Here is an 18,232-nt window from a genome sequence, read left to right on the forward strand (position 1 = left end):
GAGGGGCGGAGATGAGATGAGGAGAAGAGATTGTTATCTTCTCGCTTTATTATGGAAAACAGGGGGAATATTAAATCAAGTTGTTGCCTCTCATCCAGATGTAACACACCTATAAACACACATCACAACCTTCCTGCCAGAAATCTGACAATTTATAAACATACACAAGTGTGTGAAGGAAAAAATACACCTATTAATCCTATTTTTAGTCAATTATTACTCATTACCATGTATTTATTTTACTTAAAAACACATGTTTATTATGTTATTATTCTGTGTCTTCATGAACAGAAATGATGAGTGAGGTTATTTGTTTGCTGCGTCTCCGTCGGGTAATGTTATTATAGACATGACAGGTCTCGCTTCGTTAACACGATGTTAACCGTTTGTCTTGTCTATATAATAAACCACTTCTTGTGTGCAAGCGTGAGAAAGTCACGAGATAACACTATATGTTTTACTGAGAGACAAAGAGAGAGTTGGGTAACAGACATTTGTTTGTTTATATTTAAAAGTTACACACTGCAGCTTTACTTAATTTTTATTATATTTAGTTTTTACTAGTGAGTCACATTGTGATTTGAATCTCTTTTGCAGGCGGGTCCTCGGCCTATTTATAAGACATAAGTGCACTGCGGTGCAGACACAAAATGCATTTAAATTAATATTTAATTTAAGTAATTGTCATTTATTATTAAACCGCTGAATCTTATCAGGTCAGGTGCAGGGAAAGAAAGACCCCAAAAGAATGTATAATATTGGCCATGGGGGGGGACGGGGACCCATATTGACTCACAGTCACTGCTGCGTGCATCAGATTAAACAGCTGGATGTTGTTTTATTCAGATCTGATGTGATAGGATTAAGTCTCCGCCCCTCGCTGCTTTCAAGGATTTCTGTGTGTGTGCGTGTGTGTTCTCTGCAGCCTCACTGCACACACACTCACTTTGATTATCTGTCATTTGAAATTTGCACATACCTGCACAGACACACCCACAATCCACTCTCTCCCTCTCTCTCTCTCTCTCTCTCTCGCTCTCTCGCTCTCTCCCCCCCTCCTCTCTTAAATACACGCACACATACTCTCTCGCCCTCTTGTCCTCAGAGCACCAGGTCCCTGCAGGAAGCAGCCAAAACTGTCACTGACTGCTGCTCACACATGCTCGCTTTTTGCTCTGCTCTTTCTCCGGCTGCTGCCAAGAGAGAAAAAGCAGGAGGAAGAGGGGAGGAGGAGGAGAAGTGAAGCTGGAGGGAGCAGACTCAAACACTCTCAAGACTGAGAGGAGGAAGATTTGGACCAACATCTGGCTGCCTCTGCCTTTAACTGCCTAGAAGTGATGCCTCACACACTCTGGAGCAGCACATAGTCAGGACTTTCTCCAGATTTCCTTCCTTTTTTTCTATCAGTTTGCGATGATGAGGAGGGACCGCCTGGTTCTGGTCGCAACCCTCATGGCCATCCTCTCTGCTGACCTCTACTTTATTCTCCTGCCAAAGCTGAGGAGCATCGTGCGAGGTTCGGGGCAGTTCTGCTCATGTGGCCACAGCAACTTCACCCTCCCCAAACTGGAAGGACTGGCCACCCCTCAACTCTTCAACTGGACCTCAGCGTCGACCCTGACCCTTGCTACGACGACTGACCCCGCACATGGGGGCTCGAAGCTGGGGAACCTGTTTGCTCATCCTCTCTATAACATCCAGACGCCGCCACTGGAGCCGGAGGAGAAGCTGCTGGAGGGAAAGCAGCTGATGGAGTATTACAGGAAGAAGGTGTCACGCTGGGAAAGGTAAGTGTCTGGTTAGGGACAGGCTTTGATTATTAAGGACCAGCAAATGTCCTACAACTAAGTGCTTTTCCCCATTTTTTGTAGAATAACTTACAGTATAAAACAAACAGGTTCCTTTAATACTGCAGTTGCACATGGACAACAGTGTTTGTGTGTTAAACAGTATAAAACATATTTACAATGACATTTTTTGAGTCTCTCTCAATGTGCAAAAACAGGCCAAAAATAAATAGAGATTTTCTCTAGATACTTTTTGGTGTTTTTGCATTTTCACTTAATGGACATCAGAATAAGTGGACCTGTGGCTTAATTTGTTATGAGAGAGCACACAGAATATAAACAAGCACAGGGACAAGAAGAGAATGTGCAAATAAATAAAGGGGAATAAACAAGCATATAATTCCCCTCACTTTCACTTTAATTTGATTTTCACTAGCATTTTAATCTGCTCTCTCTTTCTCTGGAAATCCTCCTCACTCTCCATGTACGTATATTCTTTAACCAGGAGACACGTCATTGATTAGGACTCAACAAGACGATTACTCTGTGTATTGATTGCTGTTAAAATAAGGTCTTAAATTTGAAAATTTACCAAATGATGGCAGTGATGAGAAAAATTATTTCTACTCCGATAACCACAAGGGGTTTAATTAGAAGACTGCATGTGTGTTTGCAGAAGTGATGAACTTTACAAGGTTCCTTGAATGAACCTTGAAGCCTCTCCTCTAAAACCCGCCTCACACTCAAGGATAATTGGTAAATTTTCAGTCCCGCTCTGTCCCTTCCGACAATCATGGGTGTCTTCCAATTTTAGGCTGATTTGAACAGATTATCTGGCAAAATTATCTAAATTATATGTAGTGTGAGGGAATAACAGACGTGATTTTAACAGGGTTAGGGTTACTGTAACTTGTACAAGCCAAGTTCATCCACAGTTTTTTTTTTTTTCAATTCACATCGTAACATCGCACACACAACTACTAACTGACGACAAGTACAGTCTGGCTCCAAGTCTGTTTATAATCTGATCACACAAGGTTCTGTGAGATCCCAAACTTCTCTCTGAAATCACTTGATTAAATGCCAGGTGTGTGGTCCTGCGTCTTGACTGGATCGTCTAGTCTGTGCTTTCTTAGGATTAAAATGTTGAAAATCGGTTACAAAGTTTGTTGTGTCTGTTGTCTCCCACATTTTTTACTCAGGCAGGCTTTAACTCAACACAATTTACATTTCCCAAGGTCTTTGAATGCATCTCTTTAGGCCTCAACACACTGTGAATCCTGCATTACTCTCACTAGCTCTCCTGCACTGCAGTTTGTTGTTTGTTTTCTTGGAGTTGGAGAAAAAAAAGTCTGATGGAGAACGAAAATTTAAAATTTGTCACGTGACGTAGGTTTGGCTGGAGCTCCAACGCACGTTTGTCTTCTCCCTTAATAAAAAAAGACACGGTGAAGTTAGTTTGAAGAAAGCATGGGGTGATGGATCGGAGAGAGTCAATGTGTGAAAATAACCGACTGGAAACGTTCGCCACAGTCAATCACAGTGTTGTATTTGCCCATTGAATGCAATTGAATGGCTTGTTTCTAATTAACTGTCACATGGAGGAGAGATAATCAATTTATGCCTGTCTTTGGCCTGAGTGAGGCTCTGTGTGTGTGTGTTCTTGTATTTGTATCTTGTTAAGACCTTTTCTGGCATAAACACTGACCTTGTCAGGACCAGTAGTCCTCATAGAGACCAAAACCTGGTCCTAATGAGCAGGCATTAGGAATGTTTCCGAGGAACTGGTTAGGTTTATGGCTAAGAATTGAATTGCGGTTAGGGTAAGGTTATGGGTACGACATTAACTGGTTATAGTTAAGGTTAGAGATAAGGCTTTGTGGAGGCTGTAAAAATGAATAGAGGTCAATGCAGTGTCCTAAGAAGTCCAGTAGGCGGTGCTGGTGGGGACACATTTTAATTCTAACCTATCTTTGTGGGGACATTTTACCTTGTGAGGAAATTCTGTACGGTAAGAATTGGCTTTAGGTTAAGGCTTTAGGTTAAGACATTTAGTTAGGGGAAGGAGTTTACTCTGAGAATGCTGTAATCCAGCCTTTTTTTTGGTTTTCCAGCTCTATTTCTGGTGTACTTTTGTTGTTTTATTGTTGATTTCATTAATGCAGAGTGTAAATGTGACTTCCTTTCAGTGTTGCTTTTACTTTATTGACTAAGAGGAGCTGAAAAAACCTCCTCAGAAAAGCACACATTAGAGGGCCCGACTGTGGTTCAGAGGCAGGGTCAGTAACATGACGGCCAAACACTCTTTGTCCACGATAACAGATGTTTACCCGCAGACGGACGTCAGTCCTGTGAGTCATTAAAGAAAAAAGACACTTGTGTGTGTCACTCTGAGAGCCTAAAGCTTTCTTAAAGGTTAACAAGGATTTCTAAAGTGCTCAAGCTTATCTTAATCTCACCATTGCTGTCTTTGGCTTGTGAGGCAGTCTGTGTATCCAGTGCACTCCCTCTGAGAGAAACAGATTTTGGGCTCCTACGGTGGAAAATAAGAAGAAATATGAGCAATGGCTCCATGTCTCTGCTGTTGCTGCTGCTGTACAAGTGTGCGCACAAACAATCAATAGCCCTAGGGCTTGTTGAACATTTGCAATACCGCGCAGCAGCATCTCAGCAGTACAACAAACAACACCGCAGGAGAGCTTCATGACAAAATCGTTTTTTATTTTTCTGGCTGAAAAGCAGTACGAGGCGATTTATTTAGTTATTTCCTCGTCAATAAGTGTCTGCGTGCGCGTCCTTGTCAGGGAAAAAGAATCGAAGTAAATTCCACAAAGGAAAAAAAAAAATTCCCCAGGTTTATGTCGGATCATGTTTTGCTCTATTCTCTCATGTTTTATTGATGGTCTTTCATGGTTGAAGTGATAGTTCAGGGTTTTGGTTGTGTATGAGGCACAAACACGAAAGTCCATGCTTTATTTATTTTGTGTGTAAATGTGATTATTGCTGTACTACGTGCCGTCTTTGTGTTGCTCTGGCCTGCCAAGGGAACGCAGATGCGAATTAGCTCTAAGCTACACGTTCAGACACAGAGCATCAAACTGTAACATCTTATGTTTTAACTTTACACACACTGCCTTTTGAATAAGTAAAAAGTCTGAGACACAAGTGTGCTAGCTCTCACTGAAAACATGGCTTCCAGCAGAGACACGAGGGAAAACAGGTTTTAGCCACTTAACAAACGACTCAGCCAATTAAATCCACGCCAGCTTAAGGCTGCGATACCTTAAGAGTGTGTTCACCACTTTATCTCAACATTAGGCAGCGTTTTCTGGCTGGAAACTGAAGTTTGTAAACCCCGAACTCTCCTGCACCAAACTCCATAGAGAAAATTAGTGTTTTTCCCTCACGGGGAACTCAGGAGTTACTGCTCTACTGTTGCCTCATTTTGGCAAGTCAATAAATAACACATTTGAACTTTCAGGTAGATGCGGAACTAGATCAAGAACTCAAGTGTGTGTTAAAGTAAAATCGATTATTTTTCTCTCTGGAATTAGGTGCAAGGAGTGAGCTGCTTATAAATGCATGCAAACTTAATTTTCCGACTACAAGTCAAACAGCGAGATAAAGTGGTCATTTAGGTATTGTAGACATAAGCATATGTAAATTGTATTCATTGTTAGGAGACTCAATTCTGTTCAGTCTTGTGTTTCCATGCTTTAGGCTGCTTCTCTGACAAGTTCACTGTTAGGTTTTTATTTTAAAAAAAAGGACCCCAACGCTGTAGTTTATTGTCCAAAAACTAAAAAGCAGGAACAAAAAAGACTGAAAGTGTGACAAGGCAGCCAAAAACAAAACAACCCAACGAAGAAAAATGGACAAACAGGCCCAAAACACACAAATAAATCATAGATACGAGGCAAACACTCAAGAGAATGACTCTAGCAGAAGGTGGTTGAAGGACAGAATCATCAGGCAGAGTGATGGAGTCATGACCAGGCTTTTATATGGAGGTTGATGAGATATTGGAACCAGGTGTGCCTCGTCAGCTGCCTCACACACACACACACACAAAGCAAGAGAAAGCAGAGAGACAGAGGAAAAAAAACAACAAAACTACACAACAGAATCCCTCACATTCACTTCATAATAACACAAACTATCCCTTTAAACCTGATTTGTCACCATAGGAATAACCAATACACCAAAATCTCTCTATTTATATCCATTTAATCCATTATTGCAGAAGCTTGTATCCAGCATGTGATGGAGTTTGTTTGCGTTGGCAGACGATCGTCCCACTCCGCGCGGTCAGCTCGGGTGATGTGGTGCCGTGTGCTCGCCACAGAATTATTTGTTTTGCTCTCGGATTATTCTTGCTCCGACTTTAAGTATAGTGAAGCGGAGAGAGGAGGGAAGAAGGGAAGCGGGCTGTAGGAATTCAAGATTTGGAAAACAATACAAATGAACTGGGGAAAAAGCAACGCGTCACTAGAAGAACAACGAAATAACCTGCCTTAAACCTGGAAATGATAGATTTTGGTATGGGTATATAATGGCTTTAGAATAAGCCTTTTATACATAATTTAGGCAAAAACATTTTACATAACATTTGTTTGCATTCACATAATCTGTTCACATTCAAACGTGGCAGGTGTGAGGAGTGACAACTTTGACGTTTGGATAAGAAATTAAAGAGAAGATGGTGAAAATGCGACAGATTTATCACAAAAAATAGAATGTAAATATGTTAATGAAATAAAAATTCAAGTATACATTAATAAATGTGGAAGGGGGAAAAGATTTGTGTTTTGTTAATATTAACTTTCACATGATTCATGTGTCAGTCATAGCCAAACCTTCTTATTTGTGTTTTTTTCTTGCTAACCTTTCTTGTTATTTTATCTCTTCTTCTTGCCATTTGACTGTATTTGCTTTGTCTTTACCCACTAAATTGGTTTAAAAATATGCTTTTCAGAGCACACACAAAGGTAGATTATAATATTATAGTAATAAAATAATAATAGGTCAACATGAATGAATGAAAAAAAGGCCTACAAAGAGGAATGGTCCAATAAAACCAGTTAAAAAGCAGAATGTAAGAACTACTGCAGAGAAAAGCAGCTGAATGCACTTTGCTCTCTGTGGTTTTTTCCAAAATAAAACAGTCATAAAAAAATGTGGATCGTGGTTTTGGATTCACTAACGAACGTCTCTCACTCTCCAGGAATATGAAACTGTACCGCGAGGTAGCAGCTGCCTCTAACACCACGCTTACCCAGCCAAAAGTGACCTTTGACCCCGACGCCAGCTGGCTGAAGTTCCACCTAGGAATCAGCCGCTACGCCCTGTACTCCCGCGATGACCCCGCCATCCCACGGCTGCTCGAGGACATGGAGAACATGTCCATCATCAATGCCGGTGAGGGACGCAAGGAGGACATTCACAACATGTGTTTGTTCTGTAAAAAATTTAAATATGTAATGGAACAGATTGATGTACTGAAACTTTTAAAATTTGATGTTAGCTTCATTTTGTGAGTTTCTATATTATTATTTTTTTGTAGTTTTTCAACCTCATAAAAAGTTTTATAAACAGATGGATACATAGCAACATAACTGCCTAAACATAAGATAGCTACATAACTAGCAGCTAGATATTTAGATAGCCACATAGCTAGCTAGATATACGATAGCAACATAACTAGCAGCTCGATAGATAGCAATGTAACTAGCTAGATATACGATAGCAACATAACTAGCAGCTCGATAGATAGCAATGTAGCTAGCTAGATATACGATAGCAACATAACTAGCAGCTCGATAGATAGCAATGTAGCTAGCTAGATATACGATAGCAACATAACTAGCAGCTCGATAGATAGCAATGTAGCTAGCTAGATATAAGATAGCAATATAACTAGCTAAATATAAAATAGCAACATAATTAGTAGCTAGATAGAGATAAGATAGATAGCAAAATAGCTGATAGATAGATAGATAGATAGATAGATAGATAGATAGATAGATAGATAGATAGATAGATAGATAGATAACTTGGTGTGTATAATATGATTGAATTTTTTATTTTACAGATTACACTGACGATGAAAAGGCCCTAAAAGGATCATGTGACTGTACTAAAGGTGAAGTCAAGTCTCTATAGATTTCCAAATAAGACTTCTTAAGGAAGTGTGTCTGATGTTGTGCAGCTCTGTTTGACTCTTCACTGGCTCCTTTGTTTCTCTTCTTCATGTCTCTCTCTCTCTCTCTCTTTCTCGTGCAATGCTTGGCTGTGCCGTCTCCACCACACACACACACACACTGTGGTCTTTGTGATAATGAGGATCTGGATCCACATTTCAGATTTGTCCTCCTGTATGAGACGCTTGCTTTGGGTGTCCATTCGTGTTCAAAGGCAGCTCGTCGTAATTAAACGTTCAAGCCATACAGCTACTAGCTATGCTAAGTTAGTGGCCGAATTTGAAGAAAATACTCTGTTAAAACGCAAATGAAGTTTTATTATATACAATATGTTGGATGTGTCCTCGTCATGATCCCTGCTCAGAGTAGTGCAACGATAGAAAACTGTTTAAATTGAACTTTCATGAGACTCATTATTTCAGTGCACCGTGGCCACAAAGGCAGTTGCGTTCCCTTTGATACATTTCCAGAAAGAAAAAAGAAAAAGGATTGTTAGCTATTAATATCCTGGAGTTTGACGGAGCGCAGCATGTGTGTGTGTGTGTGGTCAGACTCGTATGTGTACGATACGCGGGGACACTATTAGCCGAGAGAGCAGAGCACAAGCCGTGTTACCAGCCCCCAATTACAGGCGGATGTAGACGAAACACTGGCCTCAGGGGATTTAAACCCAAAAACCAAATAATGACTCAGTTAACTGATGCTCAGTGTTTGTTTTTGTCCAGTTTTGTTTTAAACATTCAACGCACAATTACAGAGAAGTTTGACAGTTTGTGAGAGTAAAGTTTCCCAATATGAACCATGTAAACGTGTGTTTGTGTTACAGTGGTGAAGCCCAGTGGTCATCACCTCAAACTGGCACTGAAAATGAAAAACTTTGCCAAAGCCATGTTCAAACCAATGAGGTAAGGACTGAATCCACATTATCTCTCATATATCTTATACTTTTATTTCTGCTGCAAGATTTTATATTTTGAGGATTCTGGTGTAAACAGTTTAAGACAGTTTTAGAAACATATACAGTGTAAAACAGAATTTAGGATACTGTGAGATGTAAACACCTCATTCGTGATTCTGATCGCTGAAGTGGTCGGAAGCACAGAAAACCTTGATACTGTTATGTACATTTTGCCTGTAAACACCACATCCTGATCCTGAATAGAAATAAAACCCTGGATAATAATAATAATAATAATGCTCTGTGTCTGAAAGATTTCTATCCTATTTATAAGAAAATGTGGTTCTATAGCGGTTAGTGTCCTCAAAGAGCATTTTCTCATGTCTTGAGCTTTATATATTTATTTATTTCAGGCTAAATCATCGGGCATCTCGTTAAAATTACAGTATTTAGTGTGTTGATTATATACTACTGACTGCAGTGGCTTGTCTCGTGTGTGTCTGTGTGTCTGTGTGTGTTTGTCAGGCAGCAGAGGGACGACGTGACTCCCGAGGATTTCTTCTACTTTGTTGACTTCCAGAGGCACAACGCAGAGATCGCTGCCTTTCACCTGGACAGGTGCAGCCTCATTAGTGCCTGCTTTGGCGATGCAAATGCCAGCGAGAGCTGCAGAGCTCAATGAATGGGCAAAAAAATTCACACTCTCTCAGTATCTTGGAGAAAGCCCTTTACAGAAGAGTGGAAACTTTATCTATGAGGCACTGTTTGGTGCAAAACTGCAATGTGGTCACATATAAAAATGAAAAATACGGCACTAAAATGAGCAATAACATCAAAATATGACATGATAACAATAAATTATGACTTTAAAAAATGGCTTTTAACTACGGAGACCAAGAACGGCCATGCAACAAAATAGGCTATATTTTTTACCTACAAAATGATGGGATAAGCATCTCGTTATCACAGAATAACAACCCTGTTTTCTCCTGAAAACAAGGTCACAAAAAATAGGTTGTTCCACCTTTTTACTGATTATTTCTGTGCCAGTAGCATGTTGGTTCTGACACCTGCCAGCAACTGAAAATGTCACAAAATGGACAATCTACTGATCAGTGCATCAGGCTCAGGGCCGGACCAAGCCTTTGTGGGGCCCTAAGATGAATTTAAGTCTACCTCGGAGTAGCAGGTGCTTGAATATTATTGATACAAATGCAACACTATAAATTGCATTAATTATACACCAAACCAGTGTCACTCTAGTTTCTTAGAGGGCAGTAAAATCACAAAAGTGGCACCAGTTTAATGTATTTAAATGGCTTTTAAAACTTTTAAAACAGATGTGCAAATGTCGGCTGAAAGAGCAAATCTTCAACTCCAAAATAGAACCAATTAACTTGAGCACAACACTTTTATTTATACATTGAAATATATCTAGATATACGATTCGTTTTCCATTACTCCATAGCAGGGTTTCTCAACCCTGGTCCTGAACACAACATGATGGAGTAAGAAAATGCTAAGCTCTAACCTTTTAAAGTAAAGCTGCAAAGCTGCTCGGGAGGGACCTACTTCATATTAATGTTTATAGATTTAGCATTGGATGCCAGAGCAATGCTGTAGGTGTAACCCCCCCCCCCCCCCCCCAACACTTTTAAGTCCACATAGCGTATCATTGTGAGTGTGTGTGAGCAGGCAGCATTTATCTCAGAAAGTGTAGGCACAAAGTGTCACTTGAAATCACTGAAATTATCAAAATGCACAAACAACAGTTTGCTGTAATCTCAAAGATGCCGTGGCAGCATCACACACACACACAAACACACACACAGACGCATATATTTATCCTGGTGCCGACAGTTAAACCGCCCATGTGCCACAAAAATTGCAACATGTTTGCCCAACCCAGGGTTTCCCAATCAGCTGATTAGTATAAACCACAGTGTACACACACACACACACACACACACACACACACACACACACTGAACAACTGTGTGTAACTGTGCATTAGCCGAGGAGCAGTGATTCACCCTTAAATACCCTCGTCTGATGCAGACAGTGTCATTAAGCAGCCAGTCATCACTTAACCACACAGACTGAAAACAACAAGAGTGACACGCCCACAACTCAAGCTCACACTGCCGTCGCCGTGAAGCACATTTTAACATCTAGTAAATATCAGTGACTGACAGGTTCTGTCGTCATACCCGAACAAGATAATCTGCTTAATCCTAATTTGTACTGGTGTGTTTTCAGCAGCGGAGGAAGTAAAAGTACAAATAATAAGACAAATAATTGGCAAAAAAGTACAATTAACATCAACGTTTCTACCAAGTAATTGCTTCTAACTTAACTCAAAGTATTAAAGGCAAAGGACAATTAACATTAACTGACTTTCAATATGACATGAGAAAGAAAACCAATTATATTGTGTTATTTTGATTAAAAACCAGACTTTCGAAATGCATATTAACATATTAGTCCAACTGAAATTGTACTAAATTGACAGTGTTTCGCTCTGCACATGTGCAACAATGACACAAATATTTTTGTAGATTAACTGGAGACGGATTTTATGCTGTCAACTTCAAAAAGTGAATATTTTAAAAGTTAGAAAGACTCTTAGTGACACTGGACATGCTAACAATAGGTATTTCCGACAACAAACACAATATAACTGAATTTTATCACACACAAAACACACAAAAATTCAAATAAACTTATAATTAAACAAAATATGTACATACCACTTTTGCCCACGTGTGAACTCAGATTGGGGACGATATCTTGACTTTAAATTCCAAAGAAAACTTAAACTTGGTTGAGGGAAACTTCCTTTTATCCAAACAGGAAGTGACATATGCAAAAGGCTTGATGTGGAGAAAAAAGAAGGTTTAGGAAACACACTGAAAATGAAACACACACACTGCCACCTTGTGGTAGTTCTAGGTATCGACACAATAGTTCCTTGTAGAATCTATGTGGATACACCCCACTTGTGTTTGCTTGGGGCAACTTAGCTAAGTGGTTGAGCGTGTTGTCTTTCTGTTTGAGGGTTGTGGGTTTGATTCTCAGCTCTGCTAGTCTACATACAGACACTTAACCTCCTTAGTTTCCTATTGTGGGTTGTAAAGACGAGCGTGAAGTAGAGGAAGTATGAAAAAGTGCCGGCGTTCTGTTTACTTCCACCTCAGTAACACGGAGAAACAGCCTCCCACTTTGGTTCCTCTTAAACTGGCGTGAATGTGGGCTGTTTCGTCCAGAAAGCACCAAGGTTCCAGAACGGAGCCAGAACCAGAACTGTGTCTGTGGTTGTGAATGAGTGGAAAAACTGTAGCGTAAAGCAGCTTTTAAGACCAGAGAAGTGCCATTTACCATGTAATCCACTCTCTACTAGGAACTTTTGTAGAGCCGCTGAGCTGTGCCCGAAGAGCAATGTGGGTTACAGTACCTTGCTCAGGGGTTGGGCTACCTTTGAGCTGTCAGGGATTTGAACTGGCAACCCTCCAAATTCCATGGGCTTTTTTTTTGAGAATTCTTGCTTGATACACCTCACTAATGCTTGTATATACGGCTAGAAAGTTACACACTGCAGCTTTAATGTTACTGTGTGTGTGTGTGTGTGTGTTTTTTAATCTAAAACAGGGTGTCATCTCTCTCGCTGTCTGTTGTGTCTGACTTTCCCGCCTGCAGCTCTTATCATAATCGCTCACAGTCATCATGAGGGGGAATGCCAGAAATGTGAGAAACAGCTGTTCATCTTCACACAATGATGGTTGTTTGATTAGCGTTTGTGGGACATGAGCGAAATACTGTACAGCCCTCGGGGAGCTTTTTATACCTCGCCGTGTATACGAACACACTGGGGCTAAATTACACGGCAGACGGAGACTTTCAATAGGTTACATTCATTGATAAGAATCAGTTCAAAAGAAGGGGAAAAAAACCACTGGCTCCTGTGAAGTGAGGTGAGGAGACGAGAAGATAAGACCGCCGTCACGTCCACCACGTCCACCACGCTTCACGTTACACGTTACGTAAAGCACGAACCGCGTGAACTGTTAACGTTTCGGTACACTTGATATGGGGGTAACTTCTTCTCCTTCTTCTTTTTGTGTTTCCTCCTACACAACGGTCAGGATCCTGGACTTCCGCAGAGTTCCGCCAGTCGCTGGACGGCTGCTGAACATCACAGGAGAAGTTCTGCAGGTCACACACACCATGGACTTACGCAGTGTCTTCTTCACCTCACCGGGTAAGACGGAGAAGACAAGAGGAAATGGAAATCAATGAAAGAGCGAGAGGAGTGACTGGAAATCCCGTTTCTCTTAAGTTATTTGGTTTTATTTTGTAGTTTTAAAAAACAAAGTTGTTCAGAGAATTAATGCAATTTATAATGCTACATTTGTGTCAGTAATAGTCAAGCACATGTGACGCTGAGGTGGCCAGAGGGGGGCCCCAAATCAAATTCTGCTAAGGGCCTCATAAGGGCTTGGGCCGGCCCTGCCAAAAACCATAACTGCTCTATACAAATGTGCAAAAGTGCAATAACATTTTACAACAGTTAGGGAATGACGACTAGAAAAAAGATGACAAACGTTTATTTTCATTTTCTAAGAATAACCACCAAAATGAAAATATACAAATGTACAAATGTGTAGTTATTTTATAAGAATATCTTCTTGATAATTTTAATCAAAAATCCACCAATTACTTTTGACAGGAAGTAGCCAGACTGTGCACATGTGTAAAACAAACCAGGTTTTCGTTATGGTCCCGGATAGTAAACGAAAGATTGGAGCAAATCTGAAAAAATTCAACATGAATCTAACAAAAATGTTGACGGTCAATTTTGATCACAACAGGGGCTTATTGACGGTCCCTTAGTTCATTAAAGGGGATCCTTTAGTGAACTAAGGGACCGTCAATAAGCTCCTGTTGTGATCCAAAGTGGGCTTTTTTATGGGTTAGGGTTAAAGGAGTGCAACTTCCTGTATATTAACCTTTTCCACTTGGGAAAATTAACTTCTATAATCTCTGTTTGTTGTTGTAATACAATTTATCATTCGGTACATTTAGTTTTGCGTTCTTTGTTAATAATATTTATTCACTGATCCTGTCATGTTTTTTTGCTCTGCCCCTTTAAACAGCCAAAAACACGTGTTTCTTTGCCAAGTGTCTGTACGTGTGTAAGACTGAATACGCCGTGTGTGGAAACCCTGACCTGCTGGAAGGATCTCTGTCCGCGTACCTGCCCGGCCTCAGCGTCGCACCACGCATCTCCATCCCCAACCCCTGGACACGTTCATACACTTTCACTGGGCGAGAAGAGTAAGAAGTCAACACTTTATCTTATATTTAGACAGAAATGTGTGCGAGAAAGAGTCAAATGCAGCAACAACAAAAAAAAAAAAACCTAGAGTGCATGAGGCGGAGACACTTGGTGGTCCTCTGCAAAATTATAACTTACAAATTATATCACAGAGCAGACTGGATTTTTTTCCTCCCTCCATAAATCCGTTCAATAAGGAGTTAAATTGGATGTTTTTCTCCTCAGTTCAGAGACTTTTCTCTGCTTTTTGTTTCCCTTTTACACTATATTTGAAAACCATGAAGTCGATTCACAGCAGACACACAAACCTCTTCCTGTTTAGTGCAGTAAATCAGCAAAAACCTCAGCCACTGTGTGTGTGTGTGTCTCTGTTTGTGTCTGTCCGTGTGTGGGTGTGTGACTATCTAGTGATTACTTTATTTTGAAAAGACCCAAGTGAATTAAGTTCATTTAAACTAAAGTTATTTCAGGTTATTTCTTTAGTTTAAATGAACTGAATTCATGTGGATGTTAAGTCCTCAATTTTCTTTGTTACATATGAGAAATGGTTATTTTATGGTTACTAATGCTTATTTTCATAATCAATTTATCTGGTGATTATTTTCTCAATTAATCAACTACTTGTTTAGTCCATAAAATGTCAGAAAATGCTGAACAATGTTTCCCATCAGAAAACTTGTTATAATTATGTCACACTCAATAGCTCAAATATATACTGTAAATATATCATAATATTATGCAGATTATTATTTTCTCTAACTGCTGCTCTTTGTCTGTGCTGGTTTTAAAGGTGGGAAGTGAATCCGTTCTACTGTGACAACATAAAGCAGCTGTATCCGTACAACTCTGGCAACAGACTCCTCAACATCATAGACATGTCCATCTTTGACTTCCTCACAGGTTATTTCTCCTCCCCCTGCTTCATCTATATACATACAGTAGATATATATATATATATATATATATATATCTACTGTATATACATCATATAAATCTGACTAGAAGACTGTGACGTCTCATTTGCAGGAAACATGGACAGACACCACTATGAGATTTTTACCAAGTTCGGAGACGAAGGATTCCTCCTTCACTTGGACAACGCCAGAGGGTGAGAAAGAGAGAGAGAGAGAGAGAGAGAGAAGCAGTGGATTGTTGGCATGAGTGTGTTTTTGTTTTTCTTTGATTTTAAAGCATTCCCCTCATGTGGCGTAACATCCTGTGTTCAGGTTTGGGAAACATTCTCAGGACGAGATGTCCATCCTGGCTCCACTGACTCAGTGCTGCATGTAAGTCTTCGGGTTCATTGCAATCTGCAGTCTCACCGTTAGGGGGCACTAACTCTCACACAATGGACCATTCATTGTGGTTACAAAAACCCAATGAAAGAAATGCAAGGACCGTCTGGTGTTAATCGCTTGTCAGGCTTGGTGTTAAAGGTGGCCAGCCCGTGCATTGGCCTGGCGGACGACTTGGCTTGTAATCGAAGGGTTGCCAGTTTGAATCTCGACCCAATCCATGGAGAGCAATCCCCCCTATTTTTCTCTCCTTCTCCTCAGGATAAAGCGTTCCACACTCGTGCGTCTCCAGCTCCTGACGCGACCAGAGTTCAGGCTCGGCGACGTGATGAGCGAGTCCCTGCGGGGAGACCCTTTACATCCAGTCCTGACGGAGCCGCACCTCCGAGCACTCGACCGGCGCTTACAGAAGATCCTGCGAGTCGTCCGACGCTGCGTCCGGCGACTCGGGGAGGACGAGGTGATCACCAAGGACTTTGTCAGATCTCAGTCTGCCACAGAGATGACGGAGACCAGGTAGCACCTGGACTTTTTATTTTATTATTTTATTTTATTTATATTTATAGAGGACTTCATGGTGAAGCACAGTCAAAAAGGTTCAGATGGTTTTGATTTAAGGAACAAGCCATAAATGGAAGACGAGCCTTGAATTCCTGTCACAGAGGGAGAAGTTGCTTTTATTTTCCCTCTCGTGGTCATAAATTCCCCCAAGGGTGCAGTTTATGACTGAATTTTCATGTTTGCCATGTGCACATAGGTGTTGAGGAAGGTGATACGTATAAACTATAAAGCTGTTCAACAACAGTTTGAGCTGGAGGGGTAAAAACAGAGAAAAGGTCAGAGAATCCAGACGATTTCATTCCTACGCGATGACACAGACGTTGCTCTCGCCCGTCAAACACACATCAGCTTCAGCAAAAGAGTTTACATGAGATGATTGTGATGCACTGGATCAGCTGTTTATTAAGTTATTGTTGAATAAACCGCCTGTGGAAAGACAGACTTGCATGATGTCAATGTTGCGTTGTTTTCATTTGAAAATAAAGTTATTTTAGGTGAAAACCATGTGAGTATTTTCTTCTTCTTCTTTTTGAACTTAGTTTCCACAACAAAACAATTCTTTCTTCAGTTATGATCCCAAACACAATTACGACAAATTATGTTCCGGGTCAACAAACCCTGTGACAGATGTTCTACTGCTTACCTCTACAGAGAGTTTACAAAAACAAAAGAATTCTGATAAAAAGATAAGATGTAATTTAATTAAAAAACATGTTTTTTTATTATTATTTCTAACGATTACTTCTTAAAAATTGGCTGTATATATATTTTCATGATATTTTCTAAATTAATTGCAAAACAATTTTTTTAGTTGGCCTAACTACAGTACCCACATTGCCCACTAGGGGGTTGTAAACTTGTTACCTCTGAATTTGAAGCACTGATGTATCACGTTTGCTGTTTTTGTATAAATATTTTAGACATAGGTTGGTCTATTAACTAGTGGTTTTTTTTGTTTTGTTTTAAATGATTACCTGTAACGGCCTAACTGCAGTACCTACATTGCCCACTAGGAGGTCCTAAAAGTTCATAAGGCCCCACCTAGCCTCAAATTTTAAAGCACTAACTTATCACATTGGCTATTTTTGTTGGTAATCACTTTAAATATCGTAAATGAACCAAAACGTTTTCTTCCAGAAAATGTCGGAAAACATACACAATCACAGTCGCACATATTGTGCAGCTCATGAAGTGTTTTACAACTGTCGTGGTGGTTAAATATTCTCACTGTTCCACACAGACAGTGAACTAAAGAAGCCTCTCTCAGCTCAGAGCCTCAGGCAACAGCTGCCTTTTTGACTATTATGTTGTTAAAACAGCCTTTAAACACTTTAAAGGTTTATTTCTCTGCCCTCTGGGTTTTCTCCCAGCAGAAGCTGTGAAATATCCACATTTAAAGTTCACAGCAACTGTGTGAGTTTTGCAGAAAGAGTTATCATCTGCAAACACCAGTGTGAGTGAGTGAGTGAGTGAGTGAGTGAGCTGTGTGTGTTTACAGCGACCGACCAAACCGTCACTGGGTTTTTTTTTACTCCACCCTATTTTCCAGACGTGTAATTCCTTCCTTTTTATTTTTTACAACATCACTGTCAATGAAAAACAGGCTGAGGCAAAGAAACGGCATCAAATTCACTGTGGTGCAATAATTCTGAACCAAAAACTTCAGTTTTTTCCTCCTATAAATGTCCACATGATCATTTACCAGTCAGACAAATAACCACAACTGTTTTTAACACATCTGAAAAATCATTTATAATAAAATAAAATGTATACAGTTGCACCGTCAGTGAAAACCTGGCAACAAACAACTTCAAACGCCCTCAGAAGTGAAATATAGTCGATTATGAAGACATCAAGGGGGAAAACACTAGCTTTTCCAACATCAACAAACTCAACTTTGAGGCAGCAGAAGTTTCTTGGTGCTCAATAATCCATCTTAAAAATCTTTTAGCTCTCGTTTTAAGTCGTGAATTAATCTTAAAAGGTCCAAGATTTTATGTATAATTATTAACCAAAGTGCATTCAAAATAATGAGTTTTATAAAGAGTCTAGATTAGAAACAAGTTGGAATGACTGAAATCCATGGAACGTATGTGGTGCAATGTCTCCCCCTTCTGGACAGATTTAAAACGACACGTTTTTTTTACACTTTCCAT

General features: G+C 40.1%; 1 protein-coding gene across 1 annotated transcript; it reads left to right on the forward strand.

Moving 5' to 3' along the window:
• Positions 1-1,078: 1,078 nt before the first annotated feature.
• On the forward strand, positions 1,079-16,580 carry fam20a (FAM20A golgi associated secretory pathway pseudokinase). Its single transcript, XM_058620748.1, has 11 exons — positions 1,079-1,787; positions 7,012-7,205; positions 7,879-7,929; positions 8,814-8,892; positions 9,411-9,503; positions 13,028-13,143; positions 14,039-14,219; positions 15,011-15,120; positions 15,247-15,328; positions 15,447-15,506; positions 15,777-16,580. Exons 1-11 carry the CDS (start codon positions 1,414-1,416, stop codon positions 16,033-16,035), a joined length of 1,599 nt encoding a protein of 532 aa, XP_058476731.1. The 5' UTR covers positions 1,079-1,413; the 3' UTR covers positions 16,036-16,580.
• The last annotated feature ends 1,652 nt before the right edge of the window (positions 16,581-18,232 follow it).

Source organism: Solea solea, chromosome 21 (assembly GCF_958295425.1).
Source record: "Solea solea chromosome 21, fSolSol10.1, whole genome shotgun sequence".
Taxonomy (NCBI): domain Eukaryota; kingdom Metazoa; phylum Chordata; class Actinopteri; order Pleuronectiformes; family Soleidae; genus Solea; species Solea solea.